The 25,927-nt window shown below is 38.2% G+C and overlaps 1 protein-coding gene across 2 annotated transcripts in view; it reads right to left on the bottom strand.

Annotated features, from left to right (window-relative positions):
• The window catches only part of REPS2 (RALBP1 associated Eps domain containing 2), a 252,936-nt gene that overhangs the window by 49,310 nt on the left and 177,699 nt on the right, over positions 1 to 25,927 (bottom strand). For both annotated transcript variants that reach the window (XM_061408068.1, XM_061408067.1), the window contains exon 14: positions 18,278 to 18,339. In XM_061408068.1, coding sequence (XP_061264052.1) covers positions 18,278 to 18,339 — 62 coding nt within the window. The remainder of the gene's footprint in view (positions 1 to 18,277; positions 18,340 to 25,927) is intronic.

Below are 25,927 nucleotides of genomic sequence, written 5' to 3' on the forward strand. Positions count from 1 at the left end.
TATGATTATGCAATATTATATGCTTCATCACAAGTTCTGAGAGCATGGTCTCTTAAAAGTAGCTTCCAAAGGCCATTTTATTCTGATAGAGCTTTGACTTTATTTTGCTTCTCATAATACTTTTTTCCTTTCTCTCGATCAATCTTTAAAGAGCAAACCTTTGTAAGAAAAACTGCCTAATTTCCCCACCAAAACAGCTGTTTAAACTCCTACCAATTACTTAGGAGTCTACTTCCAAATGGTAAACAGTAAACACGTGACATTTATGATTGAAACATATAGAGACATTCAAGGATATTCAAATTCATATACCTACTACTCACACAGAGTCTCCTCAAAATAGAGAATGTACTTATATAAACAAGTTATCATAAGATGAGATCAGTTCAGTTCAGTCCCTCAGTCGTGTCTGACTCTTTGCGACCCCATGAGTTGCAGCATGCCAGGCCTCCCTGTCCATCACCAACTCCCGGAGTTCACTCAAACTCATGTCCATCAAGTCGGTGATGCCATCCAGCCATCTCATCCTCTGATGTCCCCTTTTCCTCCTGCTCCCAATCCCTCCCAGCATCAGAGTCTTTTCCAATGAGTCAACTCTTTGCATGAGGTGGCCAAAGTACTGGAGTTTCAGCTTTAGCATCAGTCCTTCCAATGAACACCCAGGACTGATCTCCTTTAGAATGGACTGGTTGGATCTCCTTGAAGTCCAAGGGACTCTCAAGAGTCTTCCCCAACACCACACTTCAAAAGCATCAATTCTTCGGTGCTCAGCCTTCTTCACAGTCCAACTCTCACATCCATACATGACCACAGGAAAAACCATAGCCTTCACTAGCCGGACCTTTGTTGGCAAAGTAATGTCTCTGCTTTTGAATATGCTATCTAGGTTGGTCATAACTTTCCTTCCAAGGAGTAAGCATCTTTTAATTTCATGGCTGCAATCACCATCTGCAGTGATTTTGGAGCCCCCCAAAATAAAGTCAGCCACCGTTTCCCCATCTATTTGCCATGAAGTGATGGGACCAGATGCCATGATCTTCGTTTTCTGAATGTTGAGCTTTAAGCCAACTTTTTCACTCTCCTCTTTCACTTTAATCAAGAGGCTTTTTAGTTCCTCTTCACTTTCTGCCATAAGGGTGGTGTCATCTGCATATCTGAGGTTATTGATATTTCTCCCAGCCATCTTGATTCCAGCTTGTGCTCCTTCCAGCCCAGCATTTCTCATGATGTACTCTGCATAGAAGTTAAATAAGCAGGGTGACAATATACAGCCTTGACGTACTCCTTTTCCTATTTGGAACCAGTCTGTTGTTCCATGTCCAGTTCTAACTGTTGCTTCCTGACCTGCATATACATTTCTCAAGAGGCAGGTCAGGTGGTCTGGTATGCCCATATCTTTCAGATTTTTCCACAGTTTCTTGTGATCCACACAGTCAAAGGCTTTGGCATAGTCAATAAAGCAGAAATAGATGTTTTTCTGTAACTCTCTTGCTTTTTCAATGATCCAGAGGATGTTGGCAATTTGATCTCTGGCTCCTCTGCCTTTTCTAAAACCAGCTTGAACATCTGGAAGTTCACGGTTTACGTATTGCTGAAGCCTGGCTTGGAGAATTTTGAGTATTACTTTACTAAGATGAGATAGCTAAATTATAAATTAATTACTTAAGTGACCCTTTTAGACTAATAAAAAGAGTTAGTGGGAATTCACTGAGGAATTAACTTCAGTGGCCCAATGAGAAGACAACATTGGCCAGCAACAATGGGAAAGGAATTCAAACTCTGACCACAGCATAACGGCCGACACCTTCAGGATCACCTTCAGAGAGAACATCTTATTATCAGAAGTCTACTAAATACTTTTATGTGGTACAATCAATTTTCTATATTCAGGTATTTTCTACTATTCTCCATGTAGTCATTCTAATGGCTGTCTAATATTCTATTAGGTAGATATACATACAATACTCTTAACCAGACCCTCCTTCTCGAACATCTGTGTTGTCTGTACTGTTTTAATTTTTATTTAATACTAAAATAAATGTCATATAGAATTTTTTCTTTCTTTTGAACTAGTTCTTGGGGAAAATTCTAATGGCATTTGTTGAAAGATGGCACACTTTGAGTGGTCCTTTTAAAAGGAGGGAATTATAATTAACCTTTCATCCTCTATTCCAATCTCAATATTTTGTCACTCCCTCTTCTCCTTGAACTTCTCACTATAGCCATTTCCTTTGCTTTTTGAGTTTCTCATGCAGAGTCAACTGTTTGAAAATACTGCTTTTCAAATTTCTTTAATAAACCCTTATAAGAGGACTTTTAGAACTCTCAAAATTCTATCTAAACAACAACTGCTTCTTCATGGTATACCAACCTAGGATTACAATTAACTTTCTGAGTAAACTATGAAACAATTCTACAACTAGGTATCATAGAGTAAAATGTACTGGCAAAGTCAATACAAGAAAAAAGGTCTTACACAAAGCAGAATAATCTACTTGAATCTTCAGCCTTGATAAATTCAAAACAGTGTGATCTATAATGAAAGATACATTTATCATAACCTATTTTAATTTAAAATACAGCCTTTTATTTTAACTAGAGGACAACACAAGATTAATTACATTCTTGGTCAGTAAAGCTAAAGGTTTATCCATTTTGCTGATCGTCTCAGAAACCCAACTTATGATTTCAATGATTTCTCCCTTGTTTTCCTATTCTCTATTTATCTCCACTCATTATTATGTCTTTCCTTCTGCTAGTGTTGGGTTCAGCTAGTTTCTCTTCTTTTTTTTAATTGAAGTGTAGTTGATTTACAATATTATATTAGTTTAAGGTGTACAGCATAGTGATTCAGCATTTTTATAAACTATACTCCATTTAAGGTTATTACCTTATAATAAAGGCTATAATTTCCTGTGCTGTATTTAATCCTAACCCTTGCTGCTAATCTATTTTATACATAGTAGTTTATACCTATTAATCCGATATGCCTATCTTGTACCTCTTTACTTCCCTCTCCCTGTGGTATCCACTAGTTTTCTTTAACTGTGAGTCTATTTCTGTTTTACTATATACATTCGTTTGCTTTGTAGATCCCACACATAAGTGATAACACAGTATTTGTCTGACTTACTTCACTAAGCATAATATTCTTGTAAGTCCACTCACATTGCTATAAATGGTAGAATTTCATTCTTTTTTATGGCTGAGTAATATTCCTATGTGTGTGTGTGTATGTATGTATGTACGTATGTACATATATGTGTATGTATATACACTCACACCACTTCTTTAACCATTACTCTATTGATGGATCCTTAGGTTGCTTTCATATCTTATAAATAATGCCGCCGTGAATACTGGAGTGAATGTATCTTTTTGAATTAGTTTTTTCATTTTTTTTTAGATGTATACTCAAAAGTGGAATTGTTGGATCATAGAGTAGTTCTATTTTTTCTTTTTTGAGAAAAAACCTCCATACTATTTTTCAAAGTAACTGCACCAATTTACACTTCTATTGACAATGTACAAGAGTTGCCTTTCCTCCACATCCTTGTCAACATTTGCTATTTGTGGTCATTTTGATGACAGCCATTCTGACAGGTGTGAGGTGATGTTTCATCATGGTTTTGATTGTATTTCTCCAATAATTAGCAACACTGACCATCTCTTCATGTGCCTGTTGACCATCTGATATCTTCTTTGGAAAAATGTCTATTCAAGTTTTCTACCCATCTTCTAATAAGGTTGCTTTTATTAAAATATCAAGTTGTACAGGTATTTATTTATCCTGGATATCAGTCCCTTGTTGGTCATACAATTTGCAAATTATTTTTTCCCATTAACTAGGTTGTCTTTTTGTTTTGCTGATTATTTTCTTTGCTGTGCAAAAGCTTTTAACTTTAACTTGGTCCCTTTTGTATATTTTTGCTTTTATTTCTTTTGTCTTAGGAAACAGATTAAAAAATATATTGCTCTTATGTCAAGGACTATTCTAGTTTTATGGTTTCAGTTCTTATAGGTACATCACTAAACCATTTTAAGTTTATTTTTGTATATGGTATGAGAAAATGTTCTAATTTCATTCTTTTACATGTAGCTATCCAGTTTTTACAACATTATTTACTGAAGAGATTATCTTTTCTCCATTGTATATTCTTGCCTCCTTTGTCATAGATTAACTGACCCATACAGGCATAGGTTCTGGGCTCTCTGTTCTATTGATCTATGTGTCCGTTTCTGTGCCAGTACCATGCTATTCTGATTACTGTGGCTTTGCACTCAGGGTGCATGAGTTTCTATGAGCAAAACCTCCAACTTTATTCTTTTTTTATTCTTTTTTCCCTCAAGATTGCTTTAACAATTCGAGGTCTTCTGTGGTTCCATTTGAATTTCCGGATTATTTATTATAGTTCTATGAAAAATATCATGGGAATTCTGATAGGAATTACATTAAATCTGTAGATTGCTTTGGGTAGTATAGATATTTTAACAATATTAATTCTAACAATATATGAATATGGGATATCTTTCCAATTCATTGTATCATCTTCAATTTCTTTCATCAATGTTTTAGTTTTCAGAGTGTAAGTCTTTCACCTGAAGTTTATTCCTAGGTATTTTGTTCTTTTTGATGCAATTTTTTTTTACTGCTTTCACTTTCCAATAGTTCATTATTAGTGTATAAAAAACAAATAGATTTCTGTATATTAATCTTGTATCCTGCAAGTTTACTGAATTCATTAATTAGTTCTAATAGTTTTGAGGTGGAGACTTTAGGGTTTTCTATGTATACTGTCAGGTCATCTGCAAATAGTTTTACTTCTTCCCTTCCAATTTGGGTGCTTTTTATTTCTTTTTCTTCTCTGATTGCTGTTGTCAGGACTTCCAATACTATGTTAAACAGAAGTGACAAGAGTGGGTTTCCTTGTCTTGTTCCTTTTAGCTTTCTAAGCTAAGGATGATGCTAGCTGTGGGTTTGTCATAAACAGCCTTCATTATATTGAGATATAGTCCTTCTACACCAACTTTGATGACAGTTTTTTCAATCATGAATTGATACTGAATTTTGTCAAAGGCTTTTTGTGCATCTATTGAGATGATTATGTGATCATGATCCTTCCTTTTGTTAAAATGGTATATATTACATTGATTTGTAAATACTAAAACATCTTTGCATCCTAGAATACACCCCAGTTGATCATGGTGTATGATTCTTTTTATATATTGCTGGATTGAGTTTAGTAATACTTTATTGAGATTTTTGCATGTACATTCATCAAAGATGTTGCTTTGTGGCTTTTTTTGGCAATGTCTTTCTCTGGTTTTGGTAACAGGGTAATGGTGGCCTCGTAGAATGAATTTAGGAGTGTTCTGTTCTCTTAAAAATTTTGGAATAGTTTGAAGATAACTAGTAGCTCCTCTTACATTTGGAAGAATTTCCCTTTGAAGCTGCTGATCCAGGATTTTTGTTTGCTGGGAGCTTTTGTTTTTTAATTACAAACTCAATTTCACTATTAGTGATAGGCTTGTTCAAATTGTCTGTTTCTTCCTGATTCAGTTTTGGCAAGTTTTATGTTTCTAGAAACTTGTCCATTTCTTCTAGGATGCCCAATTTGTTGGCATATAACTATCTGTAGAATTCTCTTACTATTTTTTGAATCTCTGTGAAACTGGTTGTTATTTCTCCTCTTTCATATCTTATGTTGTTCATTTGGGTTCTCTCTCTTTTCTTCTTGATAAACCTGGCTAAAGGCTTATAATTTTGTTTATCTTTTCAAAGAACAACTCTTGGTTTCCTATTTTCTAATGTGGGGTATGTTATTTTTTTGGTCTATTTATTTCCTGTATGATCTTTATGATTTCCTTCTGCTGACTTTGGAATATGTTTGGTCTTTTTCTAACTCCTTTAGATTGTTTAGGTCTTAAGGAAGGCATGTATCCCTATAACTTTCCTTATGGAACTGCTTTTGCTGCATCCCACAGATTTTAGAAGTTGTGTTTCTATTTTTACTTGTCTTGAGGTATTTTCTCTTTTACTCTTTGATCTCGTCATTGACCTATTGGTTTTTTACTAGCATGTTATTTACTCTCCATGTGTTTTTGCTTGTCCTGTTTTTTTTTCTGTAATTGATTTCCCTTTCATACCATTGTGGTTGGAAAAAATGCTTCACATAATTTCTATCCTCTTAAAATTGTTGGGACTTCCTTTGTGGCCTAGCTTGTGGTCTATCCTGGAGAATGTTCCAAGTGCACTTGAAAAGAATGTATATTCTGCTCTTTTTAGATGAAATGTCCTTAATATTTACAAGTCCTTTGGTCTACTGTGTCATTTAAGACCACTGTTACCTTACTAATTTTTTGCATGATCTATCCATTGATGTATGTGGGGGTGTAAGGTCTCATACTATTATTGTATTATTGGCAATTTCTCTGTGTATATCTGGTAATATTTCCTTTATATATTTAGGTGCTCCTGTATTGTGTACATATATATTAACAACTGTAATATCCTTTCTTGTACTGATTCCTTTGTCATATAATGCCCTTCTTTGGTTTCTGTTATAGCCTTTGTTTTAAAGTCTATTTTGTCTGATATGAGTGTAAATGCTCCTGCTTTCTTGTCATTTTCATTTACATGAAATATCTTGTTCCATCCTCTCACTTTCAGTGTGTGTGTGTGTGTGTGTGTGTTTAGCTCTACAGTGAGTGTCCTGTAGAAAGTATATTTTGTTAACTATTTGGGGTGGTTTTTTTTAGACTTTTTAGTTCTTTCTTCTTTTGTTCTCTTGTGATTTGATGACTATCTTCAGCATTATGTTTGGATTCCTTTTTCTTTTTTGTGTGTACATCTAATATTGATTTTTGGTTTGTGGTTACCATGAAGTTTTTATATAGCAATATATAAAATATGCTATAAATATCATACAAATAATATATACATGATTGTTTTAAATTGCTGATCTCTTTATTTAACAACCCTGTATTTGTACTGTCCTCCCCTCATGATTAATGTTTTTTGATATCTTAATTTACATCTAGTTGTTTTGTGTATCTCTTAAGATCCATTGTTTTCTGTAAGGATATGTCATCTAATTTCCACATTATGGAATCTTCCAGTTTTACTTTTTATTGAATTCTAGTTTCATTCCACTGTGGTCAGAGAAGATACTCTATATGATTTCAGTTTTTTTTAAATGTGTTGAGACTTGTTTTGTGGCCTAACATACTGTCTATCCTAGAGAATGTCACATGTGCACTTGAGGGAAAATGTATAGGCTATCATTGAGTAGAGGGTTCTATAGATGTCTATTGGGCCTCTATTTCCTCATTTGTCTTCTGCCTAGTTGTCAATCCATTGATGAAAATGATGTATTAAAGTCTCTATTATTGTAGAATTGGTTATTATTCCCTTCAATTCTGTTGGTTATGCTTCATATATTTTGAGGCTCTGTTGTTAGGTGTGTATAGGTTTATAATTTTTAACATATTAATGCATTGACTCTTTTATGAATACATAATGTCATTCTATGCCTCCTGTAACAATTTTTGTCTTGAAGTTTATTTTGGTCTGGTATTAGCATATATATGCCAGCTCTCTTTTGGTTACTATTTGTATGTTATATCTTTTTCCATCCTTTCACTTTCAATCTGTTTGCATCACTGGATCTAAAGTGAAGTCTACTGTAGACAGCACATATTTGAATAATTTTTTAATCAGTTCTGTCTATGCCTTTTAATTGGAGATTTTAATCTATATAATTTAAAGCAATTACTAAAAGGAAATATTTACTTCTTCCATTTGCTGTTTGTTTTCTATGTCTTATACCTGTTTTGTTCTCAACCCTCCATTACTGTCTTCTTTTGTGATTAACTGATTTTTGGTAGTATACCATTTTTTAGGTTTTTCCTTAGTAGTTACCCTCGGAATTACAGTTAACATATTAACTTTATAACAAGTTTGAATTAATACCAACTTAGTATCAATAGTACACATACCTCTGGTCCCGTATAGCTCTGCTGCCACCCTATATTACTATTCTCACAACCAACATTTTTATACATGTGTGCCCATTAACACAGATTTTAAATTATTTACTGGCTTTTGTATTTACCTATGTAACTACCTGTACCTTTCTTAATTTCTTTTTATAGCCTCAAGGTACTGTTTAATATCCTTTCATTTCAGCCTGGAGAACATTGTTTAGCATTTTTTATAGGGCAAGTCTACTAGTGACAAACTCTTTGGATTTTCTTACCTGAGAATGTTTCAGTCTCCAGTGACACCATCTGGGAGGGTGTAACATGCCTACCCAGGCTATCTGCTGCCATCAGTCACAGTTAAGAGACTAGATTCCCCCTTTAGTCTCTGCTGAAGCCATCTCTGCTGGCTAAGAAAGCACCACTCTGGGATGTCTACTGCTACCACATAAGGGGCAAGACCTCCCCAGTAGGTCTCTGCTGACACTGGAGGGAGAAGCAACCACGGTGTTTGACTGGGGTAGAGTTGCTGCTGCTGCTAAGTCGCTTCAGTCGTGTCCGACTCTGTGCGACCCCATAGACGGCAGCCCACTAGGGTTCCCGTCCCTGGAATTCTCCAGGCAAGAACACTGGAGTGGGTTGCCATTTCCTTCTCCAATGCATGAAAGTGAAAAGTGAAAGGGAAGTCACTCAGTCGTGTCCGACTCTAGCGACCCCATGGACTGCAGCCTACCAGGCTCCTCTGTCCATGGGATTTTCCAGGCAAAAGTACTGGAGTGGGGTGCCATTGCCTTATGTCAAAAAAAGTTTATAACCAGCTTAGCTACCTCTTTCCCAGTCCTCCGGCTAGATAGTACATTTTCTTTCTGTTTGCATCTGTCAGTGGTTCTGGGTCGCAGGCTTTTCTTGTGCCCAGTCCAGGATATGTGAAAGATTTTTTTAAAACCCAAGGAACTCATTACTATGCTGTTCCTCAAGTCCTGAGGCCCTAGCTGGCTTGCTTTCCTCTTCACATCTTTTAAAATCCTCTTTCTGCCATATTATGCCTAGAGTTTTTAGTTGTACTTGGAGGGAAGTGGGAGGGAAGCAGGGAAAGATTAATCCAAGCCATCTTGTACTCAGTTATGTTTTCTGATGTTTCATCTATATTTTCAACAAAATTTTCTTTGGACAGAGGAATACAACATATAATCTGACACCTTAAGAACTAAGAGGATCTATCTAGACTAATCTTCTCATTTCCTAGAAGAGATAGTAGGTCTGTCAGTCGAATTTGCTTACTTCCCACAAAGCCATAGAGCTACACAATAGCAGGGCTAAGGATAAGACCACAGACAGACACATTTGTATAATGTTGTATAGCTTTCATTAAGTTCTTTCATCATTGCAAATAAAGATAAATCCTGGGCCTAGATCTTCTTTCTGTAATCACTAAAACACTCACTAACATATTGTGATTTTCAGCTAATCTTCAGCATGCACTGTAGGACAGAAGAGAGTAATAATTTGGAAGAAAAATGCCTGAAAATTCTCTTCAAATAATTACTGAGTTTCCAGTACATAAATACATAGAAGACTACCTCTTGGCATATACTAAATTTATATTTTGATGAGTAAAAATCGGGATGTTGTATATACCTTGGAAAGCTTACAAACATGATTCGTCTACATAACCAATATATTGAGGTGATGTGGTAACTAATGTACATTACATGAGATCATCTGAATATATTGTAAAAGATCTCATGATACGTGATATATGCCTTCTGAGTTTTAATCTGATAAAGAATAAAGGCACAAAATTTTAGAAGCTGTGACATTTCTATATTGTTTACACACAATGTTTCTTGCTGTTTTCCTATAGATATTTGAAAGCTACCAATGAGATACTTCATTTTACTCTCCTAAAAATGTATTTAACGTGCATTTTAAACAGATTCAGTATGTATGCTATACTTTAATCAAATTTACATTCTAAAAACGTACTACATAACACTTTAAGACACTTACATAATCAGTAGTAATGTCAAAAAAGAGAGAGAGATCTAAAACTCTTAATTTCTCCCAGGAGAACTTACTATTTTGTATTATCAGCTATATATTAATTTGTGAAAAGCATACTTGAAATGATAAGATATTAATTTATAAAAACAATGTATTTATTTTTTAAAAAAGCATGGAGTATCAAATATTTCAGAACTTCAGGGCCTACAAACTGTCATTTGAGTTTAAGTGAACTTCAGTCTTTCCTTCCAAATGAAATGAAGAGAGTATTTTATATCAAGTTGTATCTCAGAAATTTGGCTTTGAAGTAAAGTATCATGCCCAGCATATTCCCAGTGGGTTCACTATTGCCTTAGAGACCTGATCCTAGCCAGATGACAAAGTTAGATGACAAATTAGCTGAATGGACTATGATTTCTTTTCAAGGCCATCTGTGTTCAACGCTACTTCTTCATAACAGTACACACATGACCAGAGGCACACAGCAACTAGTTCTTCCAGCAAGACCTTCCATCACACCCTCTGACCCTGCTAAAATCAATCATCAGTAGAAGCCTGAGACCCCTAGGCCATTCACTGCAATTGGGATTCCTGTCCCCACAGGGTCTGGATGTATCCTAGCTGGACTTCACACCTCCAATCCCCGCAACTTGAGAAAGCCTCCCACCATACCCTTTAAGAAGTCAGGGCAGATCATTGACAAATCCCCTATATTCTCAACTTCTTCTTTGAACATTCCTTCCTCTCACCTTAGTTCAGTGCTTCTCAATCCTGACTGCACTTTCAGAATCACCTGGGGAACTTCTATAAACTCCCAGTGCTCAGGCCTCACTCTACACCATAGGTTCTGAGGATGGGGCCCAGGCCTCAGTAGGTTGAACTCCTCCTGCATCACAGATGATGGTGATGCCTGCAAAGACAAGCTCCACTGGGCTGTGTTATACCTGTGCTGTGCCCTCAGGGGCTGCTCCCCAGACAGAACTCTAGGGTCAGGAGGTCCCTCTCTCACAGCTCTGGCACCACCAGGTCTCAATTGAGCAGGCTAGCTGCTCTTTACTGCCACATTCAAACACAAAATCTCTCTCACCTAAAATCTACGAGGCTTTCCAAATTGTGGGCAGTTCCACCAACACACAGGGACTTCTCTTAAGCCTGTTTCTTTGCATTTGCTTTTTCTCTATAGTAATGCTCTGAATTCTTCAGCCATTGAAAATAAAAGTTCTCTTGTTTCTGTAAAACTCAATTTAACTGGTAACCTCAGCACTTCCATGAAGCCCCTCCTGGTTTCTCAGAGCTTAGAAGTACTGCTAAAAGGCTTCTTCCATAGTGATTCATCCCACAGTGCTATTGTAGTGCTCACCTTATTGCTTGCAAAGAGCACTTGCCATTAAAACCAATACAGTATTGTAAAGTTAAATAAAATTAAATTTAAAAAAAATAAAAGTGAAAAGTGAAAAAAAAAAAAGAAATTAGTGATATAAGTAGGAAAATTCAGAGCGCATGAGTCTAGATGGAGCCCCAATTCATCAAATGTGGTGCTAATATAAAACTGAAAAGATTATCCTTTGGACCAAAAAAAAAATCTTCTCTTTATTAAACATAATTACACTGAAGCAATTACCATAAGAAATCTGGCATGAGAAGTCCAGGTTCAATGCATGATACAGGATGCTTGGGGCTGGTGTACTGGGATGACCCAGAGGGATGGTATGGGGAGGGAGGTGGGAGGGGGGTTCAGGATGGGGAACACATGTGCACCCATGGCAGATTCATGTTGATGTATGGCAAAACTAATACAATATTGTAAAGTAATTAGCCTCCAATTAAAATAAATAAATAAAAAAAAATAAATCTGGCATGAGATCAACACTATTAAAGAGATTTGGCTATTGAAATACCATACAGGCCCTGAACAGAAAAGAGACCTACAAGACAAGTACCAACCCTGTTGATGGCATTTTACTCACTTTTTATGCAAACAATGAACTAATAAATTTAACTAACTCTCATTTTAATACTGCTCCATATAGAACTTCTGATTGCTTTTTTACCATTTACACTATGAATCAGTCTTTTTTTTTTTTTTTAAGTGCTACCTCTGGCTTCTAGCCTGAGCCAAAATACCACACCCTGCTCTCTGGCCTGTCCACAGGAAAACATGGAACCAAAACATTTGATTCTTTATATACTACTTGGCCCTTCTTGATCTTACCTATTATGGTGGCTCAGATGGTAAAGCGTCTGCCTACAATGCAGGAGACACGGGTTCAATCCCTGGGTCGGGAAGATCCTCTGGAGAAGGAAATGGCAAACCACTCCAGTACTCTTGCCTGGAAAATCTCATGGACGGAGGAGCATGGTAGGCTACAGTCCATGGGGTCACAAAGAGTCGGACACAACTTAGCAACTTCACTTTCGGTTTTCCATATAGTATGAGAAATAAGATTCGTTTCTTTGAATTTATTCATTCACCTAACTCCAGGGCCCCATCTGGATAACTTAATCCAGATGTTCATATCATGGTGATGTCTGGTCTAAACATGGGTCAGCTAGACTGCATTTTATGCTGAAAACCTACACCTCATATCTCTCACTTGATAAAAGTAGAGATGGACTTTTGGTATACATAGGAATGATCTATCTATCTAAGGTCTTATCTATCTATCTTTGTGCACATATCTGCAATATACAAACTCTCTTACATACTTAAAACCTGATAGTGCATCACTGATTGGCCAAATCATTTTTTAAACAGCATACTTTTTGGAGAAATAAAATGTTTTCTCATTTATTATAGTCTAGTCTTGGCCATTTATCAAGTTAAATAATATGAAAATGTTAAATCCAAAAATAATTCAAAAACTTTTAAACTTAATCTCTTTTCAAATCTACTAATAAATATAATTATTTTAATTATATCAGGCTTCTTGGTTTCTCCCCCAAGGACTACAGTTTTAAGCCCCATAAAAGGAGTCTCTGTAGTTAAGTATATATATATTTTTTTTTTTCCAAAGTTAGCTTGATTGTCCATACACACCAAGAAACATTTTTTTTTAACCAGAGAAAAATAATAACTCCAAGTATTTAAGTTCTCTGTAATAAAATTTGTTGTGAAGTGGTAAAAATAACCTCATGAGAGAAGAAGAAGGAGAAATGAAGAAAACACAGCAAACAAAAAAACACTACAATCCCAAGCTAATGTGTGATAAACTCTTGTTTTCATTCTCATCTCTTCCAAGGAAAGCTATTGGCATAAGATATAAAAATTTAACTTTAATCACATAATACAGAGATGAGGTGACAGATTAAAGATGTCTGGAAATGTTCTTACCAACACCTTAAGGCTGGTGTATAATAATGTGTCCTAACCACTAAGTCCTTAGGATATTAACAGGTATTTCATAAATAAAGGGATGAATGGTCACACAAGCTAGAAAACTGCCAGCTTTAACAAAATTGACCAGGTTTCTTTACTGCAGAACTTCAAAGCCTTTAATGGGCTTGTGCGCCCTGTGAATCTCCCAGAGCAGGTACAGAGGCAGCAAATTCATCTTACCACAGAGCTCTATTCCCAGGAGGCTACTTTATCAAAAGTAGTTTGGCAAAGATTGAAACATATAGGTGCCCCATACAGGTGGTTAGGTGATTTACTCCTAGGGCCAATATTAGGAATTTGGCATGGCACAAAGACAACGCACCATCATGTACCAATCACCCAAGACTTCCTCTAGTGTCCCACATACAGTGGGTGAGGGGAGCATGGGGGAGGGAAGTGGTGAAGGGTTTTTCTGCCTGCTTTTCTTACACACCTGTTTCTGGAGTCTGAAATCTCCATACTTAGGCAGCTGAGCTGGAGGCTTGAGCTGAGTGCTGGGCTCACTGTTTACAATATGATGGGAAATCTGGTAGACAAAGAAGCAGTCTCCTTCATTAACAGTGACTTGAGCATTCCCAGACCCCCATCAGCTCCTCAGTCACCAAGTCCCAGAGCAAGCAGGAAACCCACACTGAGTAGCTGAGATAAGAACTGCTGATAACAGCAGCACAGTTCACAACCAGGAAGTAACTACTGTCACTTGCACCGCAGGAGAAACATAAGGAGGGTGGTCACAAAAGCCTTTTCAGACAAGTCTTTCATGCATTCATCCAGGTGACTCCCAAGCCCCACTCGGAAACCAGTAGCTGGTAGATAAGCACCTCCGGAATGTCCACTAATTCTGTTGTGACAGTTTTACTGTTGGTGCAAACCAGGAGTCAGCTCATCTAGGTCCTTCTAGGGGTATGTGGTGAAAGTCTCAATTGCCAGTGCAATGGATCCCTGTCTTCCCATGCACACAGATACTTTGACTGCAACTACAGGAAAGGGGAGAGACCTTCAGGAAACGGACCTTGGCTCTACTGTTTACCAACTATGTCACCATGGGTGACTTGCTTAACCCCTGTATGGTTCAATTTCCTCATCTGCTTTTCTAAAAGGTTAATAGAAGGGGGCAGCAGAGGATGAGACTGACCGCATAACCAACTCAATGGACCTGAATCTGAGCAAATTCCAGAAGAGAGTGAAGGATAGGAGAGCCTGGCACGCTGTAGTCACGGGGTTACAGTCAGACACGACTTTGCAACTGAACAATAACAACAAAATATCTGTACCTATATCAGGGTTTTTGTGAAGATTAACTAATATACTGAAAGCACTTAAGGGGCTTCCAAGGAGGTGCTTCCAATGCAGGGGGCCTCGGCTTGATCCCTGGTTGGGGAAACAAGACACCACGGCGAAAAAAAAAAAAAAAAGAAAACCAAGAAAGAACTTAGCACAAATTCGTGCTGTATTGCAGATGCCCAATAAACACAGTAATTTAAATCCCGCGCTCCAAAAATAAAAAATAAAAAAATAAATAAATAAATCCCGCGCTCCAGCAGCCCAGGACTGTGGCCACGGTCCTGTGTTCCTGCTGGGACGTCAAGCCCAACTTCCTGCTGGGAAGTCAAGTTTGCTGGGAAGTCAAGTCCAAAGAATAGCAAGGAGAGGTAAGAAAGCCCTCCTCAGTGATCAATGCAAAGAAAGAGAGGAAAACAATAGAATGGGAATGACTGGAGAAGGAAATGGCAACCCACCCCAGTGTTCTTGCCTGGACAATCCCAGGGACAGGGGAGCCTGGTGGGCTGCCGTCTATGGGATCGCACAGAGTCGGACACAACTGAAGCGACTTAGCAGCAGCAGCAGCAGAGAGCTCTTAAAGAAAATTAGAGACACCAAGGGAACATTTCATGCAAAGATGGGCACAATAAAGGACAGAAATGGTATGGACCTAACAGAAGGAGAAGATATTAAGAAGACGTGGTAAGAATACACAGAAGAACTGTACAAAAAAGATCTTCATGACCCAGATAACCAGGATGCTGTGATCACTCACCTAGAGGCAGACAACCTGGAATGCAAAGTCAAGTGGGCCTTAGGAAGTATCACTATGAACAAAGCTGGTGAAGCTGATGGAATTCCAGTTGAGCTATTTCAAATCCTGAAAGATGATGCTGTGAAAGTGCTGTACTCAATATGCCAGCAAATATGGAAAACACAGCAGTGGCCACAGAACTGGAAAAGGTCAGTTTTCATTCCAATCCCCAAGAAAGGCAATGCCAAAGAATGTTCAAACTACCACACAATTGCACTCATCTCTCACGCTAGCAAAGCAATGCTCAAAATTCTCCAAGCCAGGCTTCAACAGTACATGAACCGTGAACTTCCAGATGTTCAAGTTGGATATAGAAAAGGCAGAGGAATGAGAGATCAAATTTCCAACATCTGTTGGATCATCAAAAAAGCAAGAGAGTTCCAGAAAAACACCTACTTCTGCTTTATTGACTATGCCAAAGCCTTTGACTGTGTGGATCACCACAAACTGGAAAATTCTGAAAGAGAAGGGAATACCAGACTACCTTACCTGCCTCCTGAGAAATCTGTATGCAGGTCAGGAAGCAACAATTAAAAATGGACATGGAACAACAGTCTGGTTTCAAATAGGGAAAGGAGTACGTCAAGGCTATATATTGTCACCCTGCTTATTTAACTTACATGCAGAGTACATCATGAGAAATGCTGGACTGGATGAAGCACAAGCTGGAATCAAGATTGCTGGGAGAAATAACAATAACCTCAGATATGCAGATGACACCACCCTTATGGCAGAAAGTGAAGAAGAACTAAAGAGCCTCTTGATGAAAGTGAAAGAGGAGAGTGAAAAAGTTAGCTTAAAACTCAACATTAAAAAAACTAAGATCATAGCATCCAGTCCCATCACTTCATGCAAATAGATGGGGAAACCATGGAAACAGTGACCGACTTTATTTTTTCGGGCTCCAAAATCACTGCAGATGGTGACTGCAGCCATGAAATTAAAAGATGCTCCTTGGAAGAAAAGCTATAACCAACCTAGACAACATACTGAAAAGCAGAGACATTACTTTGCCAACAAAAGTCTGTCTAATCAAAGCTATGGTTTGTCCAGTAGTCTTGTATGGATGTGAGGGTTGGACTATAAAGAAACCTGAGCACTGAAGAATTGATGCTTTCGAACTGTGGTGTTGGAGAAGATTCTTCAGAGTCCCTTGGACTGCAAGGAGATCCAACCAGTCCATTCTAAAGGAGATCAGTCCTGGGTGTTCTTTGGAAGGAATGATGCTAAAGCTGAAACTCTGGTACTCTGGCCACCTGATGCAAAGAACTGATTCATTTGAAAAGACCCTAATGTTGGGGAAAACTGAAGGCGGAGGAGAAGATGACAACAGAGGATGAGATGGTTGGATGGTATCACCGACTCAATGGACATGATTTTGAGCAAGCTCCGGGATTTGGTGATGGACAGGGAGGCCTGGCATGCTACAGTCCATGGGGTTGCAAAGAGTCAGACATGACTGAGTGACTAAACTGAATAATTTAAATAAGTAGAAATCATAGCCAAAGAAGGACAAGGATGGAACTAAAGCTTCTGGTAGTAATGTACACATACTCGGTCATGTCCAACTCTTTGTGACCCCGTGGACTATATCCCATCAGGCTCCTCTGTCTGTGGGATCTTCCAGACAAGAATATCTGAGTGGGTTGCCATTTCCTACTCCAGGGGATCTTTACAACCTAGAGGTCAAACTGGCGTCTCTTGTGTCTCCTGCATTGACAGGCAGACTCTTTACCACTGTGCCACCTGGGAAGCCCCTGAACTAAAGCTTAGCAGGAGATAAATAGTGGAAATTCAATAAACACTTGTTGGTTAACCAATCTCTCATAAAGCTAATGCTGGACTATTGGAAAAATAAGTTCTCACTTGTTTATATGGGGGTCAGGAGGAATAGGGCTTTTAATTACCCTAAAAACTGAAGGATGAAGCCACTGTCTCATGGTATTTGCATCTTGAGGCTGAGTGGACACTAAAGACCATCTAATTCTCTAAGAGAAGGACAAATCAATGTTAAAAGTGGTTTCAGCCACTCAGCGAGTCCTAAGATGCACCATATGGAAAGGTATGCTCTGAACTATCCAGAGCAATGAGGTAGAAAATGAGACTGTGTACAGGGACATTTGTCAACATTTTCTGCCAAAAGTTGTTAGAGGGTCCTTAAAGATAGTTTCTTCAGCAGCAATTAATGAAAGGAAGGATCTGTAGCACCCTTTACCACACTCTATGGATTTGCTGCTCGCTTCTCATTTTCAACTCTACAGAAAGTGATGAATAAAGACATAGTAGCACATGTCAAAAAGGCAGAATTCATTCACAAGTGAAACAGACTCAGGTGACATACTCTTCCACTCCTGCTAGATCAGCTTATTGTCCCAAAGGAAAATACCATCCTAAAAAAGCACTGTGAACCCAAACCACAGCACTAAACCCATGCTGATGACCATTTATTTTTAGTTTATGCAGAATACCACTCCTAAAACAGCAAGGAAAATATAGGCGCTCAATGTACATATACTTCACAGAATATACATGTTCCCTAGCCACAATCAGAGAGGCACCCCTTCTGCTCCTCTTTGTGTGAAAAACCACATGCAACCCTCCATAGCCAAGACTGAACTGTTTCACACATTTGCTTAAGGAGACTATCTCTTCCATCTGAGGCTGGGGGCTGGCTGGATAGGAAGAAATTCAGCCATGCTCTGCTCTCCCAGTCCAGTCCAGACATCATGTTGGAAACCTGACTGGGCAGTTCAGTGGTGATCAACCTGTGCAAAGGAAGCACAGTGGGAGGACAACTCCCTACGGAAAGACAGTATACAAAAATCAATGTTGTCTCCTACCTGTGATGGACAAGGTCTTGGAGGGAGCGCAGGTGGTGGAGGTAACAATCCTGACTTTGAAGCTGAAAAGAAAAACACACTGTTAAGGACCACCGGTGGGGGCGCGGGGGGAAGCCCTCTTTCACTTGTAAAACAGGAAGAGCTATTCCATTTAACTTGTTTAAACTTTTAAAATCTGTGGGCTAAATTTAAAAAAAAAAGACCATATGCTATTCCAATCCCTTTTTCACTTCCATCCTATTCAAAGTCCAAATATTTATATAGGCTGTTGTAATTAAGATAATGTAAAACAGTAAGGAAATGACACCGTTTGATCAAAAAGGCCGGGATGTAGAACAGGATGGACAGTCAATCCCTCATTATTCCAATATTAATTATTTAGTTTCAAATACTCTAGGCCCTTTGGCTTCTTGCCTATTTCTCACAAGCTCTCAGCCATTACACTGCTCATTAGCTTGAGTTGGGAGCCAGAACCCTAATAAGGCAGTGCTGCTGCCCTGTAAGTCAGTGGGTCTGACAGCAGTAGGGGAGGCTGAAAATGATGGACGAAAATGATATTTAGGGATTCTTCAAAGATCTCAATTTCTGATAATTAAACCTGTTTCTAAAATAATTTAGCCCCATTTGAAGCATATTCTGAAAGAAAGTTTCATTCTAACTTTTTAAAAAATTTTATGAGATATAGAGAAAACTGGAGTTATGCCAAGAATGTCTGAGTTGTAACTTAACAATGAAAACAAACATCTGCTATTGAATTATAAATAAGGCTCATGATCACATGCAAGAAATGAGTTTATTATCACACACTGGTCAAGTAAAACCACATTCTTTACAAACTTCTTCAAAAAGCATACCATGCTCTATATAACTATAGGCAGTTTACTTCCAAATCTGTAATATGTGTGCTAGTATTTGGACAACTTTCTATGCCTTAAAAATAAATCACAGCAATGTGCCAAGAACATAAAAGTTTTTGCAAATCACTTTTGATTTGATCCAGCTAGATCAGACAAGCTAGAATATGGAGCTCAGGGCTTTCCACAAAGGTAACTCAGAGTAATTTCATAGAGATTTTCCTCCTGAGCCAGTGCATGAATACAGTACAACCATGTGGGCCCATCAGCGATTTCTCTCAGTCTGTCTTTCATTAAAATTTATTAAACACATCAGTAAGTCAAAACTCCAAAAATGGTGAGACCATGAACAGCCTTCAGAAACAAACCATGTAGCAAGAGAAAATGACAAAAGTCTCAGGAATTATCTACCTCAGGGCCCCCACTCTATGGGTCCTCAGAGTCTGGGCCTTTAAATTACCAGTTATTTTAAAAAATAAAACAAACAAAACAAAACAAAACAAAAAAACAAAAATAAACACAAAATCTATGCTTGCCTTTAAAGGAAAGGCCTTTCACCAGAATGAAGTCTATGTTAAACCAACCCTTCATTAACAAAACAGGACTAAGAAATGATCAGACATTTAATTAAATGAGTTCTGATTCCAGTCAAGATGGAGTATCAGAAGCCAGATATACCCTCCTTTTTGAAAAAGCCAAAAACAAATCTATAGATTTTTTTATATAAAATAAACAGTTTCTTTGACACTAGGAAATCAGGCAACAAAAGACTGATTCCTGAGAGACAGGAAACAAACCAGGTGAGTCATATGACTCACTGTCCCTGCTGACAGCCCTGCAAGTTACTAGAAAAAAGAATCTACCTCTAGATTCATGTCTGATTAATTTCATTTTTATTATTATTTAATTTTTCAAAAACAAATGCCCTATTTTTATAAATGATATTAAGGTGTGCTTCTGAATATACTTTTGGATAAAATTATATCATAAATATTAACAAATATAAACAAGGGTCCCTATAGTCAAATCTATGGTTTTTCTAGTAGTCACGTAGGGATATGAGAGCTGGACCATAAAGAAGGCTGAGCTCCAAAGAACTGATGCTTTCAAACTGTGGTTCTGAAGAAGACTCTTAAGTGTTCCTTGCACAACAAGGAAATCAACCCTGAATATTTACTGGAAGGACTGATGCTGAAGCTGAAGCTCCAATACTTTGGACACCTGTTGCAAAGTGCCAACTCTTTAGAAAAAACCCTGATGCTGGGAAAGACTGAAAGCAAAAAGAGAAGGGGATGGCAGAGGATGAGATGGTTACATAACATCACCAACTCAAAGGACATGAGCTTGAGCAAACTGTGGGAGACTGTGAAGGACAGGGAGTCTGGAGTGCTGCAGTCCATGGGGTTGCAAAGAATCACACATGATTTAGTGACTGAACAACAGCAACATGATCTCAAGGGTAACGTATACACTATTTCACTATGAAGCATGGCATTTGCTGTATGTTTGTTTTCAGTTCAGTTCAGTTGCTCAGTCATGTCCAACTCTTTGCAACCCCATGAACCACAGCATGCCAGGCCTCCCTGTCCATCACCAACTCCCGGAGTCCATCCAAACCCATGTCCATTGAGTCAATGATGCCATCCAACCATCTCATACTCCGTTGTCCCCTTCTCTTCCTGTCCTCAATCTTTCCCAGCATCAGGGTCTTTGCAAATGAGTCAGCTTTTCGCATCAGGTGGCCAAAGTATTGGAGTTTCAGCTTCAATATCAGTCCTTCCAATGAACACCCAGGACTGATCGTCTTAGGATGGACTGGTTGGATCTCCTTGCAGTCCAAGGGACTCTCAAGAGTCTTCTCCAACACCACAGTTCAAAAGCATCAGTTCTTTGGCACTCAGCTTTCTTTATAGTCCAACTCTCACATCCATACATGACCACTGGAAAAACCATAGACTTGACTAGATGGACCTTTGCTGACAAAGAGATGTCTCTGCTTTTTAATATGCTATCTAGGTTGGTCATAACTTTCCTTCCAAGGAGTAAGTGTCTTTTAATTTCATGGCTGCACTCACCATCTGCAGTGATTTTTGGAGCCCAGAAAAATAAAGTCAGCCACTGTGTCCACTATTTCCCCATCTATTTGCCATGAAGTGATGGGACCAGATGCCATGATCTTAGTTTTCTGAATGTTGAGCTTTAAGCCAATTTTTTCACTCTCCACTTTCATCAAGAGGATCTTTAGTTCTTCACTTTCTGCCATAAGGGTGGTGTCATCTGCATATCTGAGGTTAGTGATATTTCTCCCAGCAATCTTGATTCCAGTTTGTGCTTCATCCAGCCCAGCGTTTCTCATGATGTACTCTGCACAGAAGTTAAATAAGCAGGGTGACAATATACAGCCTTGACGTACTCCTTTTCCTATTTGGAACCAGTCTGTTGTTTCATATCCAGTTCTAACTGTTGCTTCCTGACCTGTAAACAGGTTTCCCAATAAGCAGGTCAGGTGGTCTGGTATTCCCATCTCTTTCAGAGTTTTCCACAGTTTGTGGTGATTCACACAGTCAAAGGCTTTGGCATTGTCAATAAAGCAGAAATAGATGTTTTTCTGGAACTCTCTTGCTTTTTCAATGATCCAGCGGATGTTGGCAATTTGATCTCTGGTTCCTCTGCCTTTTCTAAAACCAGCTTGAACATCTGGAAGCTCATGGTTCACATATTGATGAACCCCGCTTGGAGAATTTTAAGCATCACTTTACTAGCGTGTGAGATGAGTGCAATTGTGCGGTAGTTTGAGCATTCTTTGGCTTTGCCTTTCTTTGGGATTGGAATGAAAATTGACCTTTTCCAGTCCTGTGGCCACTGCTGCATTTTCCAAATTTGCTGGCATGTTGAGTGCAGCACTTTCACAGCGTCATCTTTCAGGATTTGAAATAGCTCAACTGGAATTCCATCACCTCCACTAGCTTTGTTCGTAGTGATGCTTCCTAAGGCCCACTTGACTTTGCATTTCAGGTTGTCTGGCTCTAGGTGAGTGATCACACCATTGTGATTATCTGGGTTGTGAAGATCTTTTTTGTGCAGTTCTTTTGTGTATTCTTGCCACCTCTTCTTAATATCTTCTGCTTCTGTTAGGTCCCGACCACTTCTGTCCTTTATAGAGCCCATCTTTGCATGAAATGTTCCCTTGGTATTTCTAATTTTCTTGAAGATATCTCTAGGCTTTCCCATTCTATTGTTTTCCTCTATTTCTTTGCATTGATCACTGAGGAAGGCTCTCTTATCTCTCCTTGCTATTCTTTGGAACTCTGCATTCAAATGGGTATATCTTTCCTTTTGTCCTTTGCTTTTGTTTCCCTTGTTTTCATAGCTATTTGTAAGGCCTCCTCAGACAGCCATTTTGCTTGTTTGCATTCCCTTAATAGATTACAAAAATTCCCATCTATTTTGAGACTTTTTATGATAATTCATTACTGAATATTGAACCAAGTCCACATCTCCATCTGTTGAGATGATGCTATGATTTTTCCTTATGATTTGTTAATATGATAAATTACACTATGAATGTCTTAAGACACTCATACACCCCTAGGATAATCCCAACTTTGTCAGGTTTTTCTATCTGCTAGGCTGAGTTGGCTAATACTTGTTTAGGATTTTTGTAACTATAATCATGAGTTAGACTAACAAGTGAATTTCCTTTCTCATATGGTCCTCTGGTGTGTTTGATATGGCTGGAGAGTGATCCCTTTGTCTATACTCTGGAATAGGGTATATGAGATCAAAAATTGTTGCTGTTGTTGAATATCAGTTAAAACATGACATCAGAACCATCTGGGCCTCAGGTTTCATTGAAAGAAGATTTTTAATGATTTTACTTCTTTAAATGTTATAGGATTATTCAGACTTTCTAATTCTTAAAGTCATTTTTGATAAATGGTATTTTTTAGACAGTTATTCATTTTGCCTAATAAATTTTCACATTTATTGCCATAAAGGTGTTCAAACCCCCCTTATCATCTTAATCTCTGCAAAGGAAATCTTTTTCCATTCCTATACACTGTTTGTGTCATCACTGTGGTTTTCCTTCATCAATCTCACCAGACATTTGTCAAGTTTGATTCTCTTTTCAAAAAGCCAACTTTGAACTTTTTGTGTCTCTGGATTATATGCTTGCTTTCCGTTCAATTTGTGTCTGCTCATCTCCTTCCATTTACTTTCTTTGGGCTTATCCTATTGTTCTTTTTCTAGCTTAAACTGGTTGCTTGGCTCGTTATTTTTCAGCTTTTCTTCTAACATAAGCATCTAGCATTACAGCTTTCTTCCAAGTATCTCTTTAATATACTCCCATAGGTTTTGATATGTGATACCATTCAGTTTTTAAATTTCCCCAATTTCCATTACAATTTCTTTTATAATAGTAACTTCTTTCTGAAGTTCATCCTTTAGAATTTCCTTTACTGAGTGTCTATTAGTAGGAAGCTTAGTCAACTTAACTAAAAACTATTTTGCCCTCATTCTTGAAAGATGATTTCACTGAGTAGGGAATTCTAGATCAACAGCTATTTTCCCCCCACAACATTGAAAATAACATTTCCCTGTCTTCTGGCCTCCATTATTGCTGTTGAGAAGTCAGATGTCAATGGAATCACTGTTTTTCAGTAGGTAGGCTGTCCTCTGTCTGGTTGCTTTTAAGATCTACTGTTTTGGGTGTTCTGCAGTACCAAACGTACCTTATACCTGCACGTGTATTTCTTCATCTTGCTTTTCTTTCATAAGTTGCTAAGCATTGTCAGAATTTCTGAACTACGTGGCATCCCAGTAACTCTGGGAAATGTTAAACGACTTTTCAGTCTTTGCACTACTTTCTTTCACCTCTCCTTCTGAAGCTCTTTGTCTAACTGTGTGGTATTCTGGATAATTTTCTAAAACTTGCTGTCCAATTAACCAGTTCCCTCTTACTCTTCAACTGTACTTAGTGATCTAATAAGCCAGTCTTTGATTTTATTTAAATTACTATATTTTTCATTTCTAGGAGTTCTATTTGGTCTTTTTTCCAAAATGCCTTTTTCATTCTTATAATTGATTGGCTACTTACTCATTTTCTTCATTTCTTTTTCTTTAAATATACTAAACATATTACTTAGTCTATGTCTGATAATTCCAGAAACTAAGGGATTGGTATTTTACACTTTTTTGTTGCTTCTGCTGGCTCTCTCCTCATTGTGTTCCATTTCTTTGAGTGCTTGGCAACCTTTAACTCTGAATACATATTCCTTGGAAAATTACCTATAGGAAAACTTCAGGGCCTGAGAGGAAAATGCGTTCCTCCACTATTACTCCTGCTAGAAACCTAAAGGCACTATCAGCCCAGGCCACTGTGGACTGAAATCTTGGCTTGATAATGTGTAGGATTCCTCATTTCTGCTGTCCTAATGTTATGTTCAATGTCCTATAAATATGACCTTTGAGTAAAGATAGTAGTTTAAATATTTGCAATTAATCTCACTATTACCTCATCAACAGAATAGTGACAAGAACTGTTAATGTTTTTTGTTTAAATTGTTTACATTTGTAATTGGGAAAAAGGATAGATGACTGATAGCTGAATGAGCAGTAGAGAAGGCAGACAGTAACCAATCTGGACCATAGAAGCCCCCAGTTCTCAAGAACTAGTGACAGCAAACTCTTCAAGAAGTAGGGGTAAAATAAGGAAAGTAGTAAAAAGTAAACAAAGTTAACTGATCAGATCAGATTAGTCGCTCAGTCGTGTCCGACTCTTTGGGACCCCATGAATCGCAGCACGCCAGGCCTCCCTGTCCATCACCAACTCCCGGAGTTCACCCAGACTCACATCCATAGAGTCAGTGATGCCATCCAGCCATCTCATCCTCTGTCGTCCCCTTCTCCTCCTGCCCCCAATCCCTCCCAGCATCAGGGTCTTTTCCAATGAATCAACTCTTCGCATGAGGTGCCCAAAGTACTGGAGTTTCAGCTTTAGCATCATTCCTTCCAAAGAAATCCCAGGGCTGATCTCCTTCAGAATGAACTGGTTAGATCTCCTTCCAGTCCAAGGGACTCTCAAGAGTCTTCTCCAACACCACAGTTCAAAAGCATCAATTCTTCGGCGCTCAGCCTTCTTCACAGTCCAACTCTCACATCCATACATGACCACAGGAAAAACCATAGCCTTGACTAGACGAACCTTTGTTGGCAAAGTAATGTCTCTGCTTTTGAATATGCTATCTAGGTTGGTCATAACTTTCCTTCCAAGGAGTAAGTGTCTTTTAATTTCATGGCTGCAGTCAGTTAACTGATAACGGATCCTATTTCCCACCCTTCAGAAGAAAGGTATATCTCAACAAGACCCTTGACAATCTAGTTCCAGCTACACCTCATGCCACTTTGGGCTTCAGGATCCCTGCTCCTGTGGTCCCTTCTGTCTGTTAGTGGTCGTGTTCTGCCTTTAATTCACCTGGATAACTCAGAATACAAATATTTGCTTGAACTAACATTAGAAAGAACTATACAATTATGTTCCATTCCCATATTTAAAAAAAAACTGACTGAAATAGAGTTTAGGAGCAGTTAGATCCTGAGATTTTTCTCATACATTCTGCACAGTTTCATCCTGTCTCTCACTCCAGAAAAAGGCTAGAAGTATTTTCTTCTCCAGGGAGGACACAAGGCCCAGGGGCCATACTGACAACAGTAAATGTAGTACTCTGGATGCTGAGACACTTCCAGCCCTCTCACTGTTTGCTTCCAGACTACTGTACCCAGAGACTAGGAGATC

This window comes from Bos javanicus, chromosome X (genome assembly GCF_032452875.1).
Source record: "Bos javanicus breed banteng chromosome X, ARS-OSU_banteng_1.0, whole genome shotgun sequence".
NCBI classification, from domain to species: domain Eukaryota; kingdom Metazoa; phylum Chordata; class Mammalia; order Artiodactyla; family Bovidae; genus Bos; species Bos javanicus.